Source organism: Vespula pensylvanica, chromosome 4 (genome assembly GCF_014466175.1).
Source record: "Vespula pensylvanica isolate Volc-1 chromosome 4, ASM1446617v1, whole genome shotgun sequence".
NCBI lineage: Eukaryota > Metazoa > Arthropoda > Insecta > Hymenoptera > Vespidae > Vespula > Vespula pensylvanica.
This window is the reverse complement of record NC_057688.1, coordinates 932,211-959,110: the sequence shown is the minus strand read 5'-3', so window position 1 is coordinate 959,110 and position 26,900 is coordinate 932,211. Positions and strand designations below refer to the sequence as shown.

Here is a 26,900-nt window from a genome sequence, read left to right as displayed (position 1 = left end):
TTTAATCTATAAATCGTGAAAGAGATTAAGGATACATTACTCGAGCTTATTCGATCGAAATCGTGTCGAAGAAAGAGCACGAATGCTAGAGATAATTAATTCGTTTTACGGCCGATCAATAAAATCTGTGATAATTTTATAATGTGCAGATATTCAAGATCGTTCAGGATCGCTTATCGTGGTATTTAATGATTTATAATATTAGTATTTCGTAATATTTGGAGATATATACGAAAGGTAAATTATGAGGATACTATTATCGTAAAAAGTTTCGATAAATAAAAGATTCGCATAACGATTATCAATTATACCTGCATTGCAGTAGTTAATATCCACATGAGGTCAGCCAGAATGTACGTGAACATTAAATTTATATGTATATTGTTCCTTAGACATCTCAGTTCCCTATAACAAAAAGAGAGAAAAAAAAAATACGTTCAATTACTCGATAATAAAACATCTTATATTACGTTTTCATATACGTTTGAAAAATAATCAAACACGGAAAATCCATTTCTGAATTCACAAAGAGAAATGTACCTCAATAAAAGCACTCATGGTGGTGGAATAAAATATCAGGTGTTATGTAACAGATGTTTCTTTTTACTGCAATATTATAATAAAAGAAGAAAAGAATGTTTAGAGTGTAGTCATGTTTTTTAATTGGCTACAAATATTTGTTACCTTATCAAAATAGATCGTACTTACTTAAAATATAAAAATATGGAGACGGCTATCGCCAGAGTACAAAGGGACAAGCTATATCCAATGAAATATATTTTTGTCGTAATTTCTACATCAGCTTCAATGTTCAACGGTCGAATGTCACGGCACGAAGAATAGTTTGAATAACTATCCCATGTACCATTTGGCCAACACCATCGACTTGCGTTTTCTGTGAAGAAGAAATTACCATTTTAAATCATCCATTCAACTTATTAATTCTATACTTAAACATTAATCCAAGTATATTAATTATGCTTAGCTTTATTCTCAAGGTATGTATATATATATATATATATATATATATATATATATGTATTTAAAGTTTATAATTTTGCGCAGGTAGTATTGCTTGAAAATGCTAATAACCTCGTTCTCAGAAATAGGTTACTACGAGAGATGGGTACTTTATCGATTGTCGTACAATTTTACCTATCTTGTGTTTCTCTCTCTCTCTCTCTCTCCCCCTCTCTCTCCGTTTTTCTTTATTTAAGTATCATACCGACCGATTATCATCATACCGTTAGATTCGTAGTGGTCCGCTTGAAAAAACATTTGTGCCATCAAGAATTCTTTTTGCTAGATCGATGTTGCTTCAACGTAGTCAAATCAAATCTATACTTATATTGTTCGAACGAAGCAGAAAGGAAATATATAATCCGAGCACTTTCTAGCGATTTATATTATACATTCATATAATTCATTGAAGAAATAAAACGATGATCGGAAAATGCAAAAGTGTGTTTGAATAAGACCCATTCAGGCGTATTTAAACGTTGTCCTTTTTGATATTTTTTTATATCCTCTCTTTCTTGTTTTTTTTTTTCAAGCTTCTTTCGAGTCAAGTTCCTCTACTCTTTAAAATATTTTCAGGAAAATATAAGAGGAAACGGATTCTCTATTTTAACCTCTTATGCAAGGGTATGTATTGGAAATTTCAAATCCACATTCGTTCGAAAGAATTGAGTTATTCAATATGACCTCCTTTTTTTTTTCGTATTCTTATGTATCGATCGAGAAACAGAAATATCGGGAAATGACGATTTTTATTAACCTTCGTCGGGATAGTTATTATAGATCGTGTTGCATTATTCACGAAGCAATAGAGAAAGACATTCGAAGTCTTTTTGAATCCTTTCTAAAATTGTCGCAGGAACACCGCGTGAACTTTTAACGTTTGGCATATAAAATAAAACTCTTCGTTTTCCATCAACGCCAAATGCAGTATTTTTTTTTATTTTTTTTTTTTTTTTTATTTTAGTTACGATAATCGATAACACACAAGAGAACGAGAGAGAGAGAGAGAGAGAGAGAGAGAGAGAGAGAGAGAGAGAGAGAGAGAGAGAGAGAGAGAGAGAATTTACAACGCAATAGATTTATACTCTTACGAGAATAAGTTTTACAAGACAAGATGAGAAAGATAAGACATAAGCAGATATATCAAATTGTCAAGTCGGAAGTTCATTATTATCGTTCGAAAAAAAGGCAATACCTTATAATCAGAAGATAATAACAATACTAATATAATTATGATTCTTATATTATCATTATTAAGTTACAAAAGACTCTTTACATGGATTACTCGTTGCATTCTCGATTATTCTCGAGATATACTAAGAAACGTTAAACACGAGTTTTGGATAAAAATAAATAAATAAAACGTATGCTGATGGATTCGTTAAAATAATAGTACCGATCCGATGTAATCCGATGAATCATCGATTATTTTTACATTCATTGAATGATTTCTCTTTTTAATAAATAAAAATAACGTTATCGTCGGTGTATTTAAAACGTACAGATAATATTTGCGCATTTCGATTCAATATCTATTTTCTTTATTCAGAGTAAAATGTATGGAAAGTGCAGGTTTTATCGCAATGAAATATGCCTCAAGTCGGAGTAAAGCGCAGATACGGAGTCTACGGCTGTTGTTTGCAATGCGGTAAACAAGGCAGTTGTGTGTACAATGAAATATTGCAGTACAGAAACAAAGGCCAGGATTCTTTACCTTCATCTATCACCGTCCCAATGCATTTTATGAAAACAACCATACTAATATATTTCTTTTTTCTACTTTTTCTTGCAATGACAAGCCTAACTTTCATTTCATAAATAAACACTCGTTAGTCTACCTTGTTAATAAATACTTTTGTATTAATGATGAAAATATCATTAATTAAAGAAAAAGAGAGAAAAAAAATGTACAAATTTTTTTTCACGACATTATTATGATACTTATCCCAAGGGGTTTTTCGTTGCTAATTATTCGTAGAGAACTACGTAAATAATTATAAAATTCTCGAGAATGTAACTAATTCGTTTGTTCTTTAATTTATTGTTAATAAGCTTGTTATTAATCAATTACATTTATTTTTTCATTATTTTAACTTATACTTTATCAATAATTATAATTCTAAATGTTGTATTTAAGAAATTGTCGAAACCCCTTATGGTAGGCAATGTATTCATTCATGAGCATGTCCTACGTTACTTACCATGAAAGCTTAAAGAGTTTTTTACCGACGTGTGGTATCTGCTATTATGATTACCGATAAAGTATGGAGTGATGCCTTTTTCCAGGCGCAATACATTTCGTGTTTAATGCAAATTTTTATTCAACGAACTACTATATAGATTCACATACACACACACACATTCGAATTTATCCAACAATATATTAAAATATCAAGCGTATCAAGATCTCTATTTTATTTTAAAAATATTCTTCCATGTACCGTTATATACGAACAGTTATTTAACGAGTAAAGAGAAAAGCCACGATGTCTCGATGCAGTTGTCACCTTTGGTAGTTCCTGTGGGAAATCTCTCAGAAGTGGAATGGTTCGTTTCTTAACTAATAACATGCGAAAATGTAAATTTTAAATTTCAATGGACGCAAGAATTGATTATTTAAAAATTACCATTCACTATCACGAAAGTCCATAGAAAATCGTGGATTTGAAAAGATCCATTTGTCTACGAATTCATTTCGAGTAAATAAAATCGAAGTGTTTCGAAAAGAAAGGAATTGCATGCCATTGAGAAGAAATTTTTGCAATCCAATTCGATCGTTCGAAGTACTATAAAGACTGTCGATAATTTTATATATAATAAGATAACCGAAAGCCGTCAGTTATCGTAGCCAATGTATTATACGATAAACGAGTTAGCTACGGTTGAGTATAGTTCGGAAATAAATTTAGTACGATAAACTTTTCTTTCTTTAGTTTTCGTGAGTTCTTTCTTTTCCATAGTCCATTTTGTCTGTATGGAGAGTTAGAACATTTGCAAGGATTTGTGTGAATGGCAGCTGTAATACGCGTCTGTGCATCTGCTGTCGTAGCTTTCATGTTACCTGATTATATACGTCAGAGGATGAACATGAACTTATGGACATGTAAATCAGTTCTTCAAACATAGCAACCGTAGAAATATCTCTTATACATAAATACGATTAACCGATTCAGTTGATTAAATATTTCTTTTCCATTTCCAATTTAGCTGTCGATGTGGATGATAACGATTATAAATTGCGAGATGTCGATTGCATTCTCTGTCAACGCATCGCTCAACCGTTCAAAATCGTGGGTTATATTCGAGAAGCGTGAAAGCTTGTTATCGCGCGTAAATGATGAACGTTCGACGCTTATTTCGCCTTTATTTTTCATAAAAAGGCGTTTTCCTCTTTCATCGAACACATCTATGGTTGAAAATCGATCGGACTTTCTCGAACCACGTATGAGAAGAAAAGAGCAACAAGGGTGAGGCATGTATGAACGTGTTGTGCTTGCGCGTTCGCCTAGCCGTAATGAAGATGCACACTTAATTGCTGTTAATTGTACACAGTCGTTGGTTTAGTGTTGTAGCGTTAATTGGATCGGCAGCTTCTGAACGGACTCCTGCGTGTTATGTTCCCGTGGTTTATGAAGGCAATGCCTCGACCAAATACGCCGAGCGTACCACGTTAATTTCAACTCGGTATACATATATAACGGATATGTATATACGTATATAGATAATGCTTCAAGAGAAACACGCAGGTGCCTCGAGGATAACCACGAATACGTTATCGTCGAACGAAATCCACTTCCACCTCTAATTACTTTGAAAATCTTTTCCCTTCTAGTTTTGTAACGCGTCTCTAAAGGAATGATTTATTGCCAGTATGTCTCGATAAACATTTCGTATAAAGTATAGCGAATCGAATATTTTCTAGCAGAGCTTTTAAATATTTTCATAGCAACTTTAGATCGTGCTCTTCCAAAGTGCATCCACGTTTCTATCGTATCACGTTTCCAAACGTTTACAGGCAAGGTCGTAAATTCAATTACAAGTCTCTTGCAACAAAATAATCTCGTTTTCTCTCTTCAAGCTGCTGCTGCAGTAGTCAAGGTCCATCAGTCATTAGTTTCGTCGTAGGTAGTTTTATCGTTGCTGCGTTAACTAGGAACGGCGATATTGTTTCCTCGATAATGAACGTTTCTCTTTCATTCGGACATTTAATTCGTATTGTACGATATAATATTTATGGGAACCAAAGGAACCGAAGGTAAAGTTACGTAAATCAGAGATCTTTTAATAACGATACGAATTCGCCTAAATTGTACGTACTAAAAACTTATTTAATCTCGCGATCGCTATTGATTTATTCCGAAACTGTTGTTTGTTTAAATCCCAATACATTTCCATATGTGTACATAGGTATGTTTGTAAAATATCAAATTATGATTGATTTCATATCAAGTTCGTAAACTTTCAAATATGTATATAAATGGCTGCACGAATGATTTAACACGATCGCAAGATTAAATTTTAATCTTTTACAACGAAAATACATCGAAGTAGTTTTCAAAGGTATTCTTAAGGAATACGTTTTATTTATTCACCTTTCGATCCTTTCCGACTTCATCGTGAAGATCAACAAGACAAAGGTAAGTTCCGTAGTTTCTCAAAGGAACATGGGTATTGTCGAGAAACAAAACCCCTAAGCTTTTGATGAAACTTTGCTCAATTATTACGTTCTAGAGTGCACCCGAATGTGGCATATCATTAATATTTAATTAAAATTTAAATTGGAAGAGCTTCTACAACGATGCGTAACTAATCGATACCAGACAAAAATTACACTTTTTATCTTGAGAGATTCTACTTTTGAGAAAATCGAGAAGTATCAATTTAATTATCCATACTTGCAATTAGTTCATTTTTACTTGGATCATCGAGATTTCTCGATGAATCGTGTCTTTCTTTCTTTCTTTTTTCTTTTTCGAAATGAAAAGATGTTCCTTGATTTTATTTTCTTTATAAAATTTCTTAATTACATTCATTAGTTATTATATTTTGAATATTTTTATTTTACATACATGTACAACGTATAAGTAAGCTCAGTATAATAAATCGAATATATCGTGTCACGCGTGGTCTCATAAATAATAGTCTTACCAAGAGGAACGTTATTTCACTATTATGAGAAGAGAAACACGTTCCCATTCTAGAACGTACCAGAATAACGATTGCAAATAGGTTAAATAAGCTATGATATCTTCTCCATGATATGGTAAACGAAAATGGCATTGTTAATCCATCACCATTAAAATTCTAAATGTTCATCGATATTTCTTGATATACAAATAGATTATCTTCTTATCATTGATCGTGAATGTAATGTGTTAAAAGGGATGAAACGTTTTTTCTTTTATCTTTTTTCTTTTTTTTTTTTTTTATTCCCATCGGAAATAGCATTTCATTGGGATAGCGATTATTATTTGTTCTATCGTAATAATCGAAGAGGTAATATACATTTGAAGTTTTAACTTTAATCTAGCCAGATTTCACGATACTTGGATATTATCGATAATATCTGGATGACACAGCTATATAATATATATATCATTTTATTATATAAAGAGAGATAGAGAGAGAGAGAGAGAGAGAGAGAGAGAGAGAGAGAGAGAGAGAGAAGGCAAGTTGAAAGCGTTCGTTATAACAATGTGGTTACGAGAAGTTTGCAAGTGCTTAAGTTACGTGAAACTGTGATAGTGATGTTTCTATTAATTACGGTTTACGGTTCAAGAATCATCTTGAAATTTATCTTCCGTTTTTAAATCCATCTAAAGAAAAAAACGACTCGTTAAATCTTTTTCTACGTACTCGTTTATTTTTCAAGATATGAAATATTGTATCACTTGATATATTCATTCAAGATTCTAAATGAAACTGAGAGAAAGAGTTCCATTTGATTTATCCCTTCTCGATTTAAATGTCGTGGGTGTTAGTAAAAAAAAAAAAAAAAAATCAATAAATACAAAAAGATAAAAGAACATTTAAAATAAATTTATTTTTTATATCTCGATAATATTATATTTCTAGCAACACATTTATTGTATAAATGATCCAATCGCGATGATAAAAGAACGTATGTTTCTATTTGCTTTTCATAAATAAATTCCGGTATTATATTTATTACACCTAGTGATCAAAAACGTACGAATCGGATTTCATTTGATAAATCAGATAACACATTAGTTGGAATTTCGTTACATTTGGTAAATGTGAAACTTACGTTTGTAATCGTATTACCTACAACGGTGTATAACAAAAATTTCATGACGATGAATTGGGGTTCAGTGTTGGCTTATGAAAGTTAAAAAGGGTAGACAGACTTAGACAAGGGTGATACGTTAACTGTAGAAATCTGTAGGGAAAGATTTTTACAAATTCTGTTCACGTCGCGCCATTCCACACGCGTTATTACCAATGTCATTTGTTAACATTTTTTAAACTCACTGTCCCTTCGACTTTTTCGATAATGTGACTGGAGTGTCTTCGACGTATTTACAAGAAGGGTGCCTATCTAGGTGCCTGTCGATATCGTTTCATAAACTTACTGATGTCCTTGGTGACTTAAAGGAAAGAAGAGAGAACTATAAAGGAGATGAGAGAGAAAGAGAGAGAGAGAGAGAGAGAGAGAGAGAGAGAGAGAGAGAGAGAGAGAGAGAGATAGCTACGTGACACAACAACGTGTCAGTATTCCACGAGCTTTCTTGAATAATGAAATTTCATTAATAAAGCTTTTTCTCCTTCACAAAGTTTTTTTCTTTTCTTTTCTTTGTTCTTTTTTTTTTTTCAATGCAAGCACTAATGTATTAAATAATTACACGTACGAAAAACATATTTCCGATAGATCGTTTTCTTATTCAAACTTAGATCTTTATTATCATTTTTTAATTTTTTTTTTTTTTAAGAGAATATAAATCTCTTGAAAAAAGAAATATAATAGTTCGATGATCAGCACCTTCGTTAAAGAACGTATTTAACTTTTATTATTTCATTAGAAGAGAAGTCGTTATATTACTATAGATATTCGTTACGTCGACATTATACTTCAATATTATCTCATTTTCCGTACCTCCTATTTCTCTCGTTTACTCTTTCCCTGTTGCAAATACATTTCCTTATACAGAACGATGCGCTAATTAGCATCGTATTTATGATTCTGGGTCAATGTTCATATACGCTACATTATCCAGCTTATGAATTTCATATCGAAAACTAATTGATAAAATCTTTCTCAAGTTTACGAGGTTAAAAACGATTCTATATATTTTTATTACTTTTATGAACTTAACTTTGTAATTTCGATCGAGCGAGAATGAAACGTCTGATGTTATTAATTTCGGTCATATCGTTCCTGTTTTTAACGATCACTTTTGTATTGCGCCTGAAAGCGCAGTTATATACGAGAAGCAATCGATTCTTCTTTCCTGTAGGCACGCCCATATTTGAAACAAAACAAAAAAAAAAAAAAAAATAACAAAAAAAGAGAAAAGGAGAAGAAGAAAGAAAAAAAAAAAATAAGAAGAAAAAAAAGGGAAGAAAGGTATGAATTTCAAAGAGATAATTTCTCTAGTCGACTAGAGATACTAATTAAATTCAATGTGTTATCCGATACATTTATAAATTACTTTCATGAAATTATACAACTGAATGGGATTACAGAGATAAAAATAGAGTTGAAAGGAAGTTGAACCAATGAGAAAAAATATTTACTTTCCCTTTCATAGCTTCGAATTTTAATTTGGTTTTTTCTTGTTTCGTTCTTTTTTTTTTTTTTTTTTATTCTATGCGCATGGCCACCGTTGTGATTCCTATTCGGTAGATGATCGAAGGACTATGCGTGTCGGATCAAATTCGCTAGGAAAACGCCTGTTACTATTTTGTTGGAAAAACCGATGACGTCGAATGCACGCAGAATATATACGCTGAATGTATACTCCGAATTGGTTCGGTAAAAGAAACAAACGAAGAATTCATAACGGCCAATCAACGAGACAAATTGATAGTGAAAACTCAAATAAATAGTTATGTTCGTGAACGTGCAGAATTTCTTTTTTCTTTTCTTTTCTTCTCTTTTTTTTTTCTTATGGCTTATCGACATCTGTGTACAATTTAAATTTGTGATTCGCAATCGATTATCACTAGTATTTGGAAATCGAAAAAAAAAAGAAAAGAAAAAATAAATAGACAGATAAAAATAATCGATGCGAAATGTGAAATGTTACGTAAAGATAAACGACGATTAAAAATTGTTTATAATAATTGGTACTATATATATATATATATAACGATTAACATTACATTTAGTATAATTAAATTGAATCGATGAAGCTACGTATAAACAATAAATCGGATCGTACGAGTTAAGGATGATTATATAGGCAAGCTTCCGCTATTAGTACCACGATAATGGTAGAATATTCTTTGGGGATAATTGCATCGGTTTCAGGTAATTAGCAGCCGATGATGAATAATTATTGCGAACGATGTAGTAACTAGGATAGGTACAATGAGGGTTCTCACGTCGTCCGAAATAAATCGAAAGCAAATGTGTAAGAGCATTCGATCATGAAACATATTAATCGTAGTAACATTTTCTCATGCGATTTCTCTTATATAAATAATATTATTTCCTCTATTAATCGAGAGAACAAAATATTCGTTCTCATTGGTAGAAATTACAAAGCGAAAAAATCTATTCGATCGAACAGAAAGCAAAAGAGAAAGAGAAAACGTATTTCGATGAATACTCGTATCAAAGAGACAATGTTGAATTAAAATCTAGTGATCGTAATAAATTAAATTATATGAAATTGTAACGTAGAAAGAAAGTAGAAAAAAGTCTCTTGAAAAAAAAAGAAAATAAATAAATAAATAAATAAATAAATAAATAAATAAATAAATAAATTCGTCGTTGAATAGATTTATCAAATAAACATTAAGGGTCTAGATATATAGTCATTAAATAAAAATCAATCGAACCCTTGTAATATATTCTTTATACGATAAAGAAGAAGCAGGGTCGTTAACAGAATCGTAAATGTGAACTCGTATCTTATAATATGTATTTGAGACACGTGTTCAGGAGAAGAGTGAAAAAAGTCGATTACTTTGATAAAAGATGATGTATGGATCATGGTAAATCTCGAATGTATCGTCTTGGTCAAGGTAAAAAGCAATCGATGTTATATATAAATCAACAAACAGTCGTAAATCCAGTGATAAACCAGGCTTTTAATACAGACAGCGTTATGAACAGTCTTCTAGTTTAATGTAAATTTGTAACATCTCTAGATTCAGTTACTAGCTCTATTCCGGATATAGTAAAGAATATATAGCGCTTAACTTAATGCAATGATTTATTAATTATTGCACCGGAGTTAATTAGCGTGGGAATAATCGTTTGCTAAAGGTCGAAATCCTGGATTTCTAGAAAAAGAGAAGGTAGGACGATGGGGAAATGTTTCATGTATATGTATATATGTATATGTATATATGTATATGTAGATATTATCGATTGATCCCTGGAATCTCGACGATAGAATTTACTATTTCTATTTTCTCTCTCTCTCTCTCTCTCTCTCTCTCTCTCTCTCTTTTCTTCTTTCTTTTTCTTTTTTACATGAATTTCTTCTTAAAACGTCATGTTCATAATTATGTCAACATGTTCGCAATTACAATCGACAAAGAGCTTAATTAAGAACGTTTCTTTACCGAGCGAGTAGACGTTTTTGTAATACGATCACGATGTATTACATACTTACATCACGTATGCGCATCCTACACGCTTATATTACATAAAGCTGTCACTGTTATTTTATCGCGATACAAGCTGTCACTTGGAAAATAATAGACAGCTCCATTGAGATTGAAAATGAGTAGCAAACAAGATTTACCGAGCATCGAATGAAGAACGTTATCGAGCCAGGTAAAATATCGATTCTACGAACGATTCCCCGTGTTACATCGTCATTCGTATGAATCTGTAATAATTTATTATCACGTTTATATTGACTCTGTAACAGAGGGAAAGTGAAAAAGAGAAAGAGAGAGAGAGAGAGAGAGAGAGAGTGCGAGAGCGAGAGAGCAACTACATTAAAACAGAGAATAAAAAAATAGATGTCGAAAGTGAACGAATATTTCTTCTTATTTATCAACTCTCGCGTCACTTGCTGACGTGAACATTTCATACATATTTGTATAAACATTGACAATGTAAAAAACGATTACACAATCATTTCGTAAGAAGAATTATGTATTTTCAGAAAGAGACGAAAGAACGATCTGTGGTTTTTTTACAAGGGGCGTAAAGAAAGATAAAAGAAAAAAAAAAAAAAAAAGGAAAGGGACAAAAACGAAAACTAAAAAAAGACATTGAAAGGGATGGACGATATTTCTTTAAGAGCACGAACGTAAAATGCGACTTTTCATTAATCCTCCCAAGTACGATTTCGTTAGTCGCGAGAAGATGGCAGCTCTTAATTAATTTGACTCAAGACAATATTTGAGTGGCTCTTCCTCTCGCGTTTACCATTAAAACATCTCGTAGCATTTCCCGAGGGTCTTTTTCAAGCATTCCCCAAAGTCATAGTTGGTAGACCGTCTTTCAAATTTACACGCAAATTTAATTACAAACCATCCTGGAATGTAGACTCGTTTCTACCATTGAGATCTTTCATCTTTTTCACTTGTCATACATTTTAAAATGATTCCCGTCGTAATACAGATGCGAGAAACATTTTCAATTCCTCTTAAATGTCATTCCTCGTGGTTCTTGTTATCTCCCTCTCTCTCTTTCTTGAATTTCTCGAATTGATTTTCAATTCGTCCTGCATTGATAAGACGTAAATCCAATTAGGATCATTGATCTGTGAAATACCGTCGGCACGTCGAGATATTTCAAAGACGCTTCGCAATCCTATTTTTTTTTTCTTCTTTCTTTTTCTATTTTTCTTTTTTTTTTGTTTGTTTGTTTTTTAATCTCTCACGTATCCTGTTTTATTATTTTCATGGTTAACGCCATTTCCATTTCTAGATCCTGGATGTAGAAGCTTATATTGAAATAGTGATTATAAACTTTCGTTTAAATCATATTATGGCTAATACGTTTATGTAATTAATTAATTTGATTTCGGCTTGTATATTGAATAATGCGAACTTGCATATAACCGAAATTATGATATAATATTCCTCTTAAATCTCGTATGAGAGATTGTATTGTAGGTAAGAGTTCTTGAGAAACTTTTTCAGTTTACTCTCATCGTAAAATTAATAAGACAATTAAGTTGGTCCTTGATAGATCATTTACGGTAAAGATTATTACGGTAAAAAAATATTACGGTAAATCACAATCTCAGATATTCGTGGAGCAATTATTGTAAAATAATCAAAGCGGCAGATATGCCATTTTCTGATCGATATTACATTATACGTATAAAACTCTTTCTCTTTCTTCCTCTCTCTCTCTCTCTCTCTCTCTCTCTCTTTCGTTTTGTTTCGTTAAATAACAATAATATTATTATAAACGAAAAATCAATTATTAGTAATCGCATTTTTAAATTCATCTTATGTATATAAACTTGTGTGAGCGAATGAGCGAGAAAGAAAATTAAGAAAAGTAGTTCAAATCAATTCTTTTTTCCAGGTGAATTAAATTTCCAATTTTCGATTATTTTTTATAGACTTTGAAGTTTCCATCGCCGAAGGGAAAAAAAAACCTAACGGAGCTGATCGCGATGAAAAACGAACTTTATCCGAATATAAAAGAATCTAATCGCAAGTGAGTAGAGACTATCGTATTCTAAATTTTAATTTAAAAATCTTATAAAAAAATATTAAGTAAAGGAAATAAGTTCGCGACGAGAGAAGGAAGAAAAAGAAAAAGGAAAAAGAAAAAAAAAGAAAGAAAAGAGAAGGAAGAAAAAATAGAAGGAAAAAGGAAAAAAGAAGAAAGAATTCGCTTTAAAACATAAAACAATATGTAAATAAACCGAAGATGTAAAATGTAGATACAGTTGCACGGTTTTGCAATTAATTTTACTTTCACAAGTTTCACGCCATGGAAAGTTTTCGATTATAAAAAACTTTCTTCATCGCTAGACACCAGGATAGAATAGAATTTCTCGAATTTCCATTTATTTTTCTTTTTTCGATGATTTTGTTCGTTTGACCATGCCGTCACTTTTCTGTTCGGTTTTCCGTCATGCATTTCAACGATGACGGAATAAACGAATACACCTTTCTGATGTTTTTCATATTCGATTTTATAAAAAAGAAAAAAAAAAAAAAGAAGAAAAAATACTGGAAACATTTTTTGCTGGGAATAATATCGCAATAAAGTAAAAACGAATGGAAGATTTAAAATCGAGAGGATGTTTTACATCCCAAAGAAAATTTCGGTAGCTGAGAAAATTTATCTTGAGTCTATGATATACGATATTTCGCTTGGAGATTCGTAAAAACTCGTTGAGATTTTAACTCTTATACGGATATGTAACGATACTGTAAAAGCCTATCAATTTAAAATCCATTATCCTGTAATTTAATATAATGTTCGAAGCTTCGTCTGGAGATATAATGGGACGACGTTCGACATGATTCGGTGTAAGAATAAATTACATAATGATCCTCTTTTATATGCGTCACCGTATATGCCTACATGTGTATGTACGAGATGATACGATATATCGAGGATGCACAAAGAGAAACTAAGAGAAAACGTTTCCAACGGATATTATCACGGCGTTATTTCACCTCGTAGTTAATTAAAATGATTAATTAATTCTAATCACATCGACTTGGTTATTTAACTTTACAAAACTAATTCGAATAAATTCGCAGACCCTTCGTAATATTTGAATACCGTAGGAGACATCGAATAACTCTGAGAAGCATTCTTCTTCGGGCATTCTCCCGAGAGTCGGTTTAAAAATTTCACTCGAATTCACGTAATACATACTTATACAAGAAAGGAATTCCTCGTGGATCGCAAGTTCCGTTACCGTGACTTGCTCCTAGCGATATTACATCACGATAATGTAATCGAATATTAAATGACTGTTAAAATATACTTAATGCTTCCTTCGACCTAACTCCTTCTTATTTGTCAATCTTCTCGTTAATCTCTGATCTTGTATAAAAAAAAAAAAGAAAAAACAAAAAAAAATAGATTCATCATTTTTTCGAAAGATTGAATAAACCAACTTCAAAGTATACGAATAAGATACCTGTACAAATACAAAGTGATAAAAAGAGCTTGACAGATTTTAATTAATATACGACAATGATCTTTAAAGAACGTTTCTCCTTTAAAATCGTCGCATAGTCCGATTCTTTTTTTCTTTTCTCTTTTTTGTGTCTCTCTCCCTTTCTCTCTCTCTCTCTCTCTCTCTCTCTCTCTCTCTCTCTCTCTCTCTCTCTCTCTCTCTCTCTCTCTCTCTCTCTCTCTCTCTCTCTCTCTCTCTCTCTCTCTCTTTCTCTTTCTCTCGACAAAGGATTGCACGAGCGAAGTAAAAAGAGGAAAAAATAGAGATAATAATAGAAAGAAAAAGATTTTGAAAGATAGGCTTTCGTACTCACGAGTATTGTCGTAGCGTATGCCATTGAGTTCTTCGAAGCAAGGTAATATGGCGAGAGTTCCTGGTGACGTGTATGGCCAACAGAGTAAAGAGTCCCAACTAACTTCGCAACCCTCTTGACCCTCCGTAGCTCCTCCTTCCTCAATTCCACCATTGATGGCTTGATGCTGGTGTCGTTCTTCTAACCGAGCTTGTAGGTCTTGATGCTTTCGTTCGAGGCACTTGAATTCCTCCTCAGAGAAGGACTCCTTCAAGTCGTTAATGTAGTTCAAAACGTTTCGCACGTAATTACGATCCATAGGTTCGTCGACGTTCGATGATAGCCAGCTAGCCATGTCTTCTCTCTCTCACTCTCTCTCTCTCTCTCTCTCTCTCTCTCTCTCTCTGTTACTTCCTTCCTTCAACTTTACAAACTATTAAGATTCAATCGATTGGATATAGTTGGAGGAATCAGGAAGTTGGCAAATCGCGTGAGGAGAGTCTTTTAACAAAAAATTGCTTGCATTCTTTTCTATTTTCTCTTTTCTATTTTTAGTAAGTACTTTTGTTTCTTTCTTTTTCTTTATTTATCTCTTTTTCTTTCTCTCTCTATCTATCTAGTCCTTTAAATGTAGTATCAGATATAGAAATAATTTTTACGAGTTTTCATAGCTTACGAGTTTACTCGAAGCAGGAAAGAAATAAGATATCTTTTTCTTGTTTTTGATTTTGTACGCGTCCCACAACGTCGATGTTTACTGGGATTAAAAGTCGCAGAAGTTGGTAAGACGCGACGAAAGAATTATATGCTCTTTCTCTGATATTTCTTATCTCGTTACAGCAAAAGTTCATAATGTCAACGATATGCCCTCCGGAAATCGGCCGTTCCTTTTATTTCCCGTTGCTTCAGTATTTACGTTGTACATACGTGGAACTTCGAGTTGATGTCCACAGCGAACTGTTTTTAGAGTGCAAACGAAAAAAAAAAAAAAAAAAAGAAAGAAAGAAAAAGAAAAACAGAAAAAAAAAAGAAATTCCATTAAAATTGATCTTCTATCAATTGTAAGATGAATGAAAAATAAATAATAATGTCAAATATTTGCGTTACTATACTGCAACTATATTTTCTTAGGTCGTTATCTCGTGTAGTAAAGTTTTTGTAATAAAGTTTTATTTTCGTGACACGAATCTCGATGGCAACCACTTCTTCTTTCGTTTTCTCTTTTCTTGGATAGAACAGAGAGTTTCATTTTAGAGCCCATTAACGGTAAAAAAAAAAAAAAAAAAAAGAAAGAAAGAAAGAAAGAAAGGAAAAGAAATAGAAAAAGAAAAAAGAAGAAAGAGAAAAAGGAAAAGAAATTTCTCGTGAGATCGAGATATTCTAACCTTTGAAAACAAAGTTGTAATATAATATTATCGAAGGGTATCTTACTTTTGATATGTAATCAAACTTAAATGAGAAAATGTTTTTTTTTTTTTTTTATTACTAGGAAATATTATCCTCTCGTTTTACCCGTCATAGTTTGGATCACAGGATGCTCTCATAATACGTATGCACCGTAGTTTATTGTCCCAATAAAGATCAGAATCGTCTACTCGACCAATGAATACGATTCTTGAGTAGCATCTAGCGAAACTCTCGAAACGTCAAGCGAATTATCGATCCTCCACTCGAAAGGACGTGCATCTGTTAACCACCACGCGTGATCTGGTAGCACCTTCTCTCAACACAAGACAATTCGCTTCTAACTTCCCATTGTCACGTAGCGTGCGTGCTTTTCATAAATACATATCTAATATCGATATACTACTACTAAAGAGAAATATATATATATATATAATATAATAATATAATAATAAATATATGTATAAAATAATATATTAATATAATAATAAATAAATAAATATATATATATAAATAATAAAATCAAAAAATCATGGAGCTAAGATTCCCCTTTCAAAATAGTATCGAATAATCACGGTAGAATATTTGGACCTTGGCAAACTAAATCACGACGATTAAACAGAGATTTTGATTTCCTTATTCAACAAGATAAGATCTTTCGAAGCCTTCTAAATATTATAAGATCATCTTTTTAATGAATCCTTTGGGTTCGATAGTACCGTTTAAAGTTACTTTGAAAATTTTATGTTCAAAGACATACTCGGTCTCCATAGAATAATTTCATTTCTCCCTTTAAGATACGAGAGCGATGCCTTTCAAAGAGAACGATGAAAACGAGGGAAAACGAGGCAACTCTCGTCCGTGACAAAAAGTTAACAAAAGTACGTGTACTCGAATAGTGCTCGAAACTTCCGCTGATATTATTCTCCGAGTTCTCTGCACTCGTGATCGCGTTTATGAATTCATCCTTATTGTTAATGTTTTGGTACCACGCGACGCGACGTACGAACGGATGGCATATTACTCGAGAATGAAGATATTTTGAATATATTCAGAGAATAGAAATGGATTATTTTCTAATCCTCGTTGGAGGATAAACATTATGTTTCACGTGTTTATATCTCGAGAAATATTTCGGGCATCAAAAACTACAAGTTTGTGGATTTAGAATTACTCGAGTGAAAATATGATTCTTAAAGATCACTTAATCATTATAAAATGTCTTAAATATGTTTTCTCACTCAAGCGAAATTTCATTTCGATTCTTTCTTCTTCCTTCGTTTTATTTTTTTAAATTAATTATTATCTACTTTCTTAATGGTTTCCACTTTCTATCTCCCATTTGACGTACGTATCTGGCAAGGAGAGATCGACGATTAAACGCTTCATGAGAGCTTTCGCTAGATCTTTCGCGAGAGCTTTCGTAACTCGAGTTAATGGACCGCCCATTTAACGTTGGTGAGCGTGTATACGTGTGTCCTCTTCGAAATTCTGCAAATGGAGTACGATCGATTTTTCCTATTTGTATCCTACGTTGTCTCTCTAATTTTACTATATTTTATCCGAATTAACTCGATATCGACTTTTTTTTTTTTTATAACCGATCGTGACATCTTGTTTATCAATAGAATAATGTCCCAAAATAACTTTTATCTAACATCTTACCGAAAAAAAAAGAAAAATGAAAGAAAACTAAAACGAAAAAAAAAAAACACACACAGAAAAGAATTTCATTCTTACGTAAATTGCTCAAAGAAGTATGCAACAAGTATCAGAGCTCGGAATTTTTTAATTTATCGAAGTGAAAGATTCTTTTGGAGGAATATCAAACTCGTTGAATTCTCAAACTTTACAATTATGTACTTTCGAAAGAAAAAGCAAAGGAAAAAGAAAAAGAAAAACGAAAAAATAAACAAGAAAGCAAAGAAGAAGAAAAGAGAAAGACAGAATTCTTCCCTTAGAAAAAAAAAAAAAAAAAAAAATAGGAAGAAAGAAAGAAAGGAAAAGTGATATTACGTTGCGATATTCATCGGTGAACTTAAAATAAATGTTCTCACACTAAAACGGTACTCGAATCCTTCGATGAGATAAGAAGAAGAAGAAGAAGAAGAACAAGAAGAAGAAGAAGAAGAAGAAGCGGTGCACGTGATTCAAGTACGAAGAATAATAAGAGAAGAAGTCCGCGGAATTTGTTGTAAAATTTGGATAATATACGGAAGTCGCGAAATTCGGAGAATGCACCACGCTCTCGATATGGATTTCCGTCTGCACCTGAAGCCGGTGAGGACGACTGCCTCTCTCGACGTCGCGCGTTCTCGTGAAACTCTCGAGGAAGAGAGGAACGAGGTACGAGGGGGAGAATATGTCTATGTTTCTCTGTCTGTCTCTCTTTCTCTCTCTCTCTTTCTCTCTTGTACTCTCTTTCTCTTTCTCTTTCTCTCTCTCTCTCTCTCTCTCTCTCTCTCTCTCTCTCTCTCTCTCTTTCCCTTTGTATATAGGTGTACACGCATACGTGTGAGTAGGAAGAAGAAGGGGGAGCATGCGCTCAGGTCCTTTATCATTTTGCGCCGGCGCACGTGAAACGCGCCGAAAGGACTCTCTCGAGCGTAAAAAGGATAAAAAGGACGAAAAAAAAAAAAGAAAAAAGCAAAAAAAAAAATAAAGAAAAAAAGGGGGGGAAGAGAAAAACAAAAAAAAAGAAAAACGGATTTCACTTTGTACCATTCCTCATATTGCACTCGAGCAATAATTAAAAAAAAGTCAAGTGTGTGTAATTCCATTTGGATGAAACGATATAATTCGACTCTGCGCGTTTACTCTATGTACAAACAAAGCTATTGATATTTCGTTGTATTTATTTCATTGTTCTTTAAATCAATAGATTTTGATGAAAGGTGTGAGAAATTTCGTCGCGTCGATCAACGCGAAAATCTCATGATGACAAGAAAGTTTTCTCGATAGAAAATGCCTTGTCGACTGAGATGTGTCTAATACGGTGTACGGTCAAAGTTGGATGAGTAAACTTATCACCAAGTTCGATAGGTCCAAGTTTTACGGGAGCTTTTCTTCTCACAAAATACTCTTTTATCTCTTTCTTTCTTTCTTTTTTCTACTTCTCTCATTTCACATCCTCTCTTACTCTCTTTTATCATCGAACGTCCTCTTAGATTTTTTATCAGTTATTTATAACATTATTTATAATTTCCATTGGGACTTGAATCTCGTCAATGCATCTCAATGTACGTATATGGACTATAAATTCGTAAATGCAACGAAGCATAATAAAATAACGGGACCGGATCATAAAGATTCGCGCGTGGATATCAGGGGGAGAAAGAGAGAGAGAAAGAGAGAGAGAGAGAGAGAGAGAGAGAGAGAGAGAGAGAGAGAGAGAGAGAGAGAGAGAGAAAGGTCGAACGAATAAATCCTGAATGAGAGTTCGTGGGGGATGCTGTAGAGTGCACGTGCGTGCGCAAGCACAAGCTAACGTTGTTAAAGGGAGTACACGCTCAGAAAATAATGATTCTTCCGTATGCTCGTGTGCAAATTTACGTAGATTTATATTATCATGTCCGTCGTTGTTTGCATTGTACGCGAAATTACATACTCACCGAATTGAAATGAAAACGTCGAATATTTGTTCTTCGTATTTCTTCGATCGAACGTCGAAATCGATTAATAATAAAAATGTTCATTTATAGGTTTAACAAAAAATAAAAAATGTTTGAAAACTCAAGAGTCTCATCGAGTTACCGTCACGGGAAATCCGTCGTGTCCATCTCTGTAAGGGAAATGTAACATTTCCGTGATATCAGTACAGATTGAACAGAACTGGTTTGACAACTTGAAAAGGATTATATTCAAACGTTTGACGTATTCATTCGACAAAAATTTATCCGCAGAAAATATTCCTTTGCACGTTTTCGATAAAGTTAACGATAAACTATTATTTAGAATAAAAAAAAAAAAGGAAGAAAGAAAGAAAGAAAGAAAGAAACATGGACAATCTGTGAAAAAGGAATAGTTTGAAATATTGTTTCAGTTAAGAGAATATTGTTTATCTAGTAGCAAAAAACGTGTATAGTATGTATGTAAGAGATAAATATGTATGTACCTATTGTATATAGACTCATAAAAGTAACGCTATGTTCTATCGACTGCTATAAATTTCAAATTGATCGCCAACAATTTTACGATTCTCTCTTGGCCGTTTAGTATCTCTCAAAGTTAACGTCCTGTCTACGAAAAAGAACTAGATTCAAGGTAGTACGTTTAATGTTAGATACAATAAAAAATATTCTACGTGTATTCGCCTGCACCTCACTGATTATATAACTCGTTTATGGTTTTAATAATATTTGGAGAGTGGTATCGAGTAAATACTACGAAAAGAAAACTTTTCCCTTAACTGTAATAATTTATACGCTTAGAAAAGAGTCGAGTTAAAGTCTCCACACTCTATTGTCCGTTATGAAAAACATTCGTCCTGTTTAATAATCATTTTAGCATTCTGACACGGTATACATGAAATATTCATTTAGTCGTAATGGCAAGGAAGCAACTGTCGAAAGTAGCACAGAATTGGTGAAGGTGCCAGACATTATTTTAAATTTAAATCGACAGAAATTGACAGTCTCCTTTAATGAAACGAAGAATCCTTTAGCGCGTACTGTGAAGTATTAACTGTCGACACGAATCGCATTTTATTCTTAATAATCTATACGAAGATTGAATTATACAAATTTACAAATAAATAAGATAGAACTGATACCACGGATTATTCATTATTATGCGAAAGTGATAAGACATTATTCGAAATCATCTAATGATATTAATACATTTTGATAAATCGTTCGACACGATAAAGAAAAAAGAAAAAATAAAAAGAAAAGAAAAAAGATAATAATTATTTAAAAATATCAAGATAAAGTGAAATATTTTTATCTCACATTCAAGCTACGTACAATGATACGTAATAAAAAGTATGTTTTTGAAATTACTATATATACATTTTTATATCCTTCCGTGATCTTTTCCTTTGTATAAAAAGACGGAAGGATAAGAGACAATTTTTATTACATACGCGTCCGTATAATATTACGACGTTCGCATAAATTACTTAATCGTTAAAATTTTAATATTCGTAAGACGATGTCAAATCCATCATCGGTCAACCTCAACATATATCTTAACGTTTATACGACGTAGATGCTATTATGTATAAATGTTTAGAAATTTCTACGAAACAGTCGAAATCCATTCGATTTGAGTTTGATATCGCGACGTAAATCACAGAAGACGTTTGAATTACCCGTATATATCCGATTGAAATAGGATTGTACTCAAACTCAAAGTGGTCCAGACCAAGTATGCACGATATATATATATATATATATATATATATATATATATATATATATATATATATAGTTGTATTCTCTTTAACGTTTGCTATATGATTTTGCGATAGAACAGAAGGGTTCGCATGAATGAATAGCGATATACTGTCATGTGTCAACAAGATAACGTGCCCTTGCCATTTGCTAATGTCAAGATTTGTGCAACGCAATGCATCTGCGTACGCATGATTGAGTGTTTAAAGGAAAACATTTGTAAGATGTAAAACATTTGTAGGATCTTGTAATCATCTCGATTTCAACGACCAACTCGTAAACTAAAGCTATTTGTTTAACGATTAAAAAAAAAAAAGAAAAAGAAAAAGAAAAAAAAATGACGTTATCGAAGTGATTATCTTAGTTTCTTTCCCTTTCTTTTTCTTTTTTCTTTCGCGACGAAAGTTCGGCCCTACCAGCCGGGAAGATTAATGTGATGGTACGCTGTTAAATACGCCATCTTTTACTCGTCTAGAACACAAATGTTTTTTTTTTCTTTTCTTTTTTTTTTTTTTCTTTTTTTAGACGTTAGAACGAAAAAGTGAGAAGTCGTTTATCAAGATACAAATGATTTCCTTTTAGAAAGTTATATCTTTCTTTAAATAATATATGAAAGTTATTCGATTGTGCAACATCTATAAACATTTTCAAACATATTTAGTCGGTAATTATTATGTTAGAATGACTCTTATTACTTTATCTTGAAATTTTACGAATTCTTTGAACGAGATAATCAACAAACGTTCCCCATCATCCTCCTTTCATATATTTACTTTTATTAATAAATATCCATGTCTCCTCTCTTCAAGTATTACAGTTCCTTTTGAAATATTTTCAACATCGGTCTTTGAAATTCTTTCTTCTCGAAGATCGTTCATACCGATATAGGTATATTCGAGATGCATGCAAGATATACACGTAATCCTAAGGACGAAGAGTCTTTGCTAACGCCAAAAGGGAGAGAAAAAAAAGAAGACAAGGAGGTAAAGTTCAACGAATGTCTTATATTCCCTTTCGAGAGAGATAAGTAACAATTCACAAAGGATAATAACGTTTCTCTCTCTCTCTCTCTCTTTCTCTCTCTCTTTTTCTTTCCCTCTTTCTTTCTCTTTCTCTTTCTCATAAAAGAGCCCTCGAGCTTTTTTCAAGTAAAAGAAAATTTTCTACGTACGATACCCGCCCATAAAAAGACTGAGGTTTGTGCTTGGGATAGCGGTAGAGTTATTAGATTGACGATAAAAGGGACGATCGACTAACCCTCCTTATGCATGTGCGAGATAACGAGTAAATACATTTAAATAAAGACTTTTCTATTATAATACGAAATCTAGAAAGAAGATAATCGAATAGAAAGCTTTAGAATTTACTTTTGATACGTTTGGGATTGATATTTACAGTTCTCTTATCGTATGACATATAAAATATTGGTCATTATAAAACCATGTTCGTGTTTAGTAGTTTTGGGAAGAAAGTTTTGTAAAGTTTAATATGGCGAACATTTGAAATTGCATCTTGAAATATAAATTCTCCCTTGACTTTTTGCCATCCGGGTTTACTCCGGATAAATTCGATTGAAACTACCGCGAAATAGAATTCCTTCTATTAAATACGCTCTTACGTTTCGAAAGTTTGTTTCCGCAAAAACTAGTGGTCTTATATATTCGATGACTTTCAAAAAATATCAGCTTTTTTTCTCTTTTGATTTTTCTTTTTCTTCTGTTTGAAAAACTAATATTAAATAACAAGTCTCTCGAATAAATAGTCTGTTATTTCTCATATTTAAAAATAGGGGTTTAATTTCAAATAAAAGGGAAAAAGTAGATACAGAGAGAGAGAAAGATGTAGAGAAAGAGAAGGGTTGCTATTTATAAGATCAGTATTTTTAAACATTTCATCAGTATTCTAAATAAATGATCAGTATATATAATGAAATATCAATACGTAATGTAAATGATATAACTCTGATATTTAATTATTTGTACTGACCAAAATGTTCATATACATATATATATATATTCTTGTGTGCGCATGTATGCGTGTATTGACCATTTATTCTACGAAATACTTACTATTAATTACTAAAAATATTGACCAAATAAACAGAATTGAAAAAGTAGGTAATAACGTTTTGTTTTCTTCATGAACGACAAACTCTTATGATATTTTTGAAATGTAATTGCAATCATCTCACGTATAAACGTCCATTGTTTAATATCGAATTAAAACGCTTCAATAATGGTTGTCATTATAATACTTAAAATATGTTGTTAATCATAAAGAAAAGAATATAAAAAAGAAAGATGGCAAGAGTGGAAATTAAATCGGCAATACAAGACGCACGTACTATAAAACCATTTTCTTTGATCGTGTTTGCTGAAAGAAGATGAAGTCGAGAAAAAGGAAAGTAAATAGTAAGATTTCGTTTTATATTACCTTCGACACGCAATACCGTTTTATTTATTTTTAGAGAATGACCATGGTCGTTTGGAATTACAAAATAAGAAAAAAAAAAAAAAAAAGGATTTAAAAAAGAAAAGAAAAAAAGGAAAGATTCAGTCGTCTCAATGAAAGAAATCAATTTAGATAAAACGTATTCGTTCAGAATTTGATTTCTTTTTATAATAGAGAAAACGATTTTCCTTACGAACGTCGCACTTACACGAAACTTTGTCATGACCTTTTCACAGTCTTAATGGGACGCAATAACGCGAAACGTTCTATATATCTAAAGGTAAAGCACACAGTTGGGATTAGGCGAAAGTACGAGATGAAAATAAACTCGGGTACCTTTATGTAAAATAAAATTTTTGTTTTTTGACGCGAAAAATTATGCATTTAAACGGGTATTAATTAATAAAATTCATCTCTTTTTAACCGTGAGGGGAAAAAAATATATATATATATATATATATATATATATATATATATTTGTTAACTGTGCTATCGAATAAAAAACTTTTTATTCGCTTTCGAATAAAGCCGAATATAACGAAAGTACGAGGTAATCGAACATTGTTACTGCAACCGTTTGTTACTGCGAAAATTGTTGTAACTCTTTCTGTAACTTTATCGTATTAAACATAACGAGAGAAAGAAAGTCACCCTCGTGAGAGAAAAAAGCTTTTTAGAAGTCGAACTGTAAACGTTTCTCTTATTAGTTTCATTATTTTTTTCTTTCGAGTCTTTAATAAAATAATACGCGTTCCCTTAGTTCCTTAAAATATATTCGTTTCAAAAGATTTCACGTGTATTCTATATCATTTAAAATGTTATTTCTTTATTTGTATTCGCAAAGAAATTAGATATCTACTATGCACTGTTAACAAAGACGGTATTTATTATTACCTTCGAAGTCTCATTTGTAAAATTATACTTCTCTCTGGATGGCAAATGATTCGAAAAAGTGGATCACAGAGGAAAGTTTTTGCGTTTCAAATTTCTGCTCATCGTGTTACGATGTGTTTGTATTCCTGGTTACTACGCTTTAATTACAACGTACACCATGTCAGAAAATAATATATTCATGAGTGAAATAAAATGAGAATAAACGTTTATTTACTCGTTTGTTTACTAATTTATCACGAATATTTGTTATTGAAATATTTGAACGAAATTTTGAAGAATAATTTCCTTATTTATCATCAAAGAAATCGATAAATTGATACTATACCGATAGATACGAATTCTGACTTATCGACGTCATTGATCAGTAAAACGTTACCATCAATGATTTAATGTCGTATAATATACGTAGAGTAAAATGAACTAATGGTGCCATCTATGAGCGAATTGTTTTATCTATTCTACTTCGAGTGACTAATTAATGTTTTTCTACGCAACAACATAAATAAACAATGCAAAGGAGATTAGAAATTTAAGTATAAAACAATGTGAAACTACTCGTCTCTTTCTCTTTCTCTCTTTTTCACCCTCTTATCGATATCTTGAAAATCAATAACATCATTAAAGGAAATCGATCGAATTTTCTAAAGCGAATCTCCATATTATTTCTATGAACGTTCAAACTTTTTTTTTTTATAATAATTTGACGAAAATACAGTTCAAAAAGTTTGTATCGTTAACGACAAACTTAAATTTCACATTCCATTCATACATTTGCTCTATCATAGACGATGAAATATTTTCTAATAATAAACCAAGGCCCATTCATAAAATCAAAGTCATAAAATATGCAGCTAGTCGGAAAATGTAATCGGTAGATGAATCGTTTCCAAATGTTCTCCCGTACCGAATTTTCCTTTCGTAACTTGACTGTTTATTAGTGCAAGATTTCGATCATAAAATATAAATTTACTGTACGTTCCATGTTAATGGTCTCTACTCGAATATAGAAAATTTCCAAAAAAAAGGGGAATGCATTATGAAATACAATTAATTATAACGTACAACAGTTCGAGTTAACAAAGTACGAGTATACAGAATGTACGATATTAAGAAACGACGTATTATATTATTTGTTAATAGAATCTATTGACTTTCGATCGTTTAGCGATGAAATTACTACGATTTTAGAAATATATTAAAAATATATTTCTCCTGTTCACTAAATTGTTACTATACGTATATACACACACGCATACACATATACACACAATATACGTTGGATAACAATCGATGATATTTACTAACCTATCGGTAAATAACTTATTACAATAATACTTAATTAACGAATTTACAATATTACTTAATAAACGAATGAAACTTATTACAATACCTCCATCTTCCTTAATCTTCGAAAAATGTTATCATTCATACCGCGTCGATGTTTTCGATCCACAATTTTCACTCTTTTCACCAAATATTTCACAACACGATATTTTCAATATTTATTTTTAATAATATAAAATGTCGATGAACAATCGCACGTATATTTGTTTTTACACTCGCATATAGCAATAATTCTTTTACGTCGCGAACCAGATTTCGAACTGAGGACCTGTAGCATCCTGTAAAATTTCAAACAGAAAATTGCTAATGCTGATTGGTCAATCGCTCAAGCCCATTGCAGAATCCAATCAACCAATCAGCGACCCTGTCTCTTACCTTATATAACTTGTGATCATTACATAAAACAATGTATATTATTCAATTACGAATGTATTACGCGCAAATAAGAACTCTCCTTGTTAAAGGTCTACAACGATTGGACGATTCGTCAACTCGTCTAATCGTCCAATCATCGACATGCGTCGATGATATATAAAAACATAACAAAAAAAAAAAAGAAAAATGATATATAATATATAAGGAAACTAATTATTAAAAATATTTTCTTTCTTTTTATATGACAAATTTAACTCTATGCATGTGTTTAAATTCATATACGTACAAAAAAATGTGTATTAATGCCAATACATTTTTTAATAATAATTCTTATTCACTCATGCATATGATCAATATGATAACTCAATATGAATCTTTGGACTGTTTTGACTAATTAACTAACGATAAAGGATTGTAGAT

The 26,900-nt window shown here is 31.9% G+C and overlaps 1 protein-coding gene across 8 annotated transcripts in view; it reads right to left on the bottom strand.

The window, feature by feature from the left end:
• LOC122628258 (diuretic hormone receptor-like) overlaps positions 1–26,597 on the bottom strand; it is a 29,099-nt gene extending 2,502 nt beyond the window's left edge. For 3 of the 8 annotated variants that reach the window (XR_006326993.1, XM_043810356.1, XM_043810357.1), the window contains exons 1-4: positions 16,132–16,393; positions 14,641–15,576; positions 709–895; positions 312–405 (exon numbers count right to left, since the gene is read on the bottom strand). Coding sequence is in view for 7 of the 8 variants with exons in the window: in XM_043810356.1 (XP_043666291.1) it covers positions 312–405; positions 709–895; positions 14,641–14,974 (615 nt within the window). In the remaining variant the exon portion in view is untranslated. Of the gene's footprint in view, positions 1–311; positions 406–708; positions 896–14,640; positions 15,577–16,131; positions 16,394–18,080; positions 18,440–26,151; positions 26,384–26,480 lie in introns of those variants that run through there. The other 5 variants (XM_043810351.1, XM_043810353.1, XM_043810352.1 and 2 more) reach the window with 5 other exon arrangements.
• Positions 26,598–26,900: the final 303 nt, after the last annotated feature.